At 63.5% G+C, this 2,097-nt stretch overlaps 1 protein-coding gene across 1 annotated transcript; it reads right to left on the bottom strand.

The window, feature by feature from the left end:
• Positions 1-6: 6 nt before the first annotated feature.
• Positions 7-2,091, bottom strand: LOC102763468 (chromosome unknown open reading frame, human C9orf116; the record flags this gene model as incomplete). The annotated part of the gene is made up of 3 exons (XM_006776524.2): positions 1,884-2,091; positions 915-996; positions 7-177 (listed from the first exon to the last, which is right to left on the bottom strand). Coding segments are annotated over exons 1-3 (432 nt in total), but the record flags the coding sequence as incomplete, so codon positions are not given.
• Between the last annotated feature and the right edge of the window lie 6 nt (positions 2,092-2,097).

Below are 2,097 nucleotides of genomic sequence, written 5' to 3'. Positions count from 1 at the left end.
GGAGGGCCTGCGGATGTTGTAGCTGGGGTGGAAGTTCAGCCGGTTGTAGGAGGTGATGCAGTTGTCGGCGCCTGACACGGAGCTCTTCTCCACGTGGACGTTGAAAGAAGTGTTCCGGAACATTCCCGCAGCCGCCAGTTGTCTGGAGAAGCTATTTGAATATGCGTAGAACGCTTTCTGGAAGGGCAAAGGGAGCACAGGGTGCATGGGGAGACGCTTACCCGTTCGTCATTCGGTATTTTGGGGAGAAAAAGAATTCGTAAGGAAACGTCTCTATTCTTGCGAAGCAGCGAGGCCAGTGCGACCGGAAGGCCTAGTTGCCCCCGGCCGTCCCCGGCCAAGTCCGCCATCTGGACAATGACCAGTTGTGCCTCCTCCCACCGTCACACGGAGGGAAGGGTCAGCTCCGACCGCCTGTGTGTGGCATGGCCACCCCAGTTGTGGCCACGAGCCCTGACTGGGGGTCCCGCCTCAAGCCACCCCAGTTCCTGGTTTACAAACTGTGCCACCAGACCGGTTATCGGACGTTTCTTTGTTTACCTCAGACTGACGTGTGTGTGCATAAGTGTGTGCGTGTGCACGTGCGTGTATGTGTATGTGTATGTGCATGTGTGTGTGTGTGTGTGTGTGTGTGTGTGTGTGTGTGTGTGTGTGAGTGAATGGGGCCGGTCCCTCGAGTACCATGGGCAAGTGCACATGCACTCTGCACCCTTGAACAATTTCACCGCCAGATCTCAGGGCGAGTCCTTCATTCCTACCCGCCCTGCTCCAGCGGGCTCCGCGGTCCCTCCCACTTTGCCGCCTGGAGCCCTGGGCCCTCCCAGCCCTCCCCTGAGGTGTGAGGCCCTTTGAGAAATCCATGGTTCAGGTCTCTTATAGAGATGCCCGCCCTCCCCGGGCTCTTGCCCGCTTACCGGCATCTCGTGCACGGTGGGCGCCCTGCTCCCGTAGGTCTGGTTACTGGTCCTGTACACTGAGGGGGGCTCCTTGGTCCTCCTGGCAGGTGACACACACCCTCTGTTTTCCGTGCATTCGTTATCACCCTGCCTGAGCCCCGGCCTGCACGGGTCTGACGGGTGGAGCCTTGTTGGAAGTGCCCCAGGTTGGAGGTGCAGCCCCAGATGTGGGTTCCCGGGGAGCGCAGTGCAGCCTCCTGGTCCCTCTGCCCACCTCTGCCCCTGCCCTTCCCAAAGAAAAGCCCTAGAGAATTTCCCAGGGTCACGCGCTGGACCTCAGCACCCGTCGGCCGGGCACACGTGGTCGTTTCCCCATAGGAGGGTAGGCCTGGGGCTGTGTGTGGCTCAGCCTCCAGACCCGCCACCCAGGGGCCTCCACTCCCCGCCTCCGGAGAAGATGCCTGCAATCCCTGGTGCCAACTCTACTAACAGAACAGGCTGGCCGTGGGTCCCACACTGTGAGGTCCCGGCACCTGCCATCTTCCACCCTCCCAGTCCTCTCTCCAGGAGCAGATCCGGCTCTGGGATTGTGGGGGGACTGGAGGGCGGGATGAAGGGTGTGGAGTTTGCAGTGCACTGCAACGGCTCGCAGGCCACCCACTCCGCTGGACTGCAGCCGGTTCCCACTTTCCAGGGCTCCTCTGTCTGGAGAGGAGCGGGGCTTCCCCCAGCCTCCGAGCTGGGCTTCCAGACTCCTGCTGGCATCCACCCCCCACTGAGGCTGGACCCACGGACAGGTGTCCAAAGCTCTGGGCAGCACTGGGCAGCTCATCTGGTGAAGAGCTGACCACGCTCTTGGCTGAGGTGCCAGGCCGGCTGGGGACCTGGGCTCCCGCACGCAGGACGGGACCGGGACCGCCCGCTGGGGAAGGTGGCCTCCCTCTCTCGCTCCCGCGTGTGCCCGGTGGACCCACCTGTGGCGCTCACCTGTAGCCCCGGAAGCACGCGGGGTGGTTGAACCGAGCCGGCAGGTCCTTGTCCACGCGGTAGTAGTCGCTGGTTTTCTCCAGGGGGGGCTGGGCCTCGGGCTCCGGGGGCTCCGCGCTCTCCACCGGCGCCGCGCACTCCACGGGCGCCCCGCACACTCCGGGGTTCTCCTGGGACATCCCGCCGTACGTCCGCAGGAGCTGCTCGGGGAAGG

The sequence above is a fragment of the Myotis davidii genome, unplaced genomic scaffold (genome assembly GCF_000327345.1).
Source record: "Myotis davidii unplaced genomic scaffold, ASM32734v1 scaffold609, whole genome shotgun sequence".
Classification (NCBI taxonomy): domain Eukaryota; kingdom Metazoa; phylum Chordata; class Mammalia; order Chiroptera; family Vespertilionidae; genus Myotis; species Myotis davidii.
This window is presented reverse-complemented; position numbering and strand designations above follow the sequence as displayed.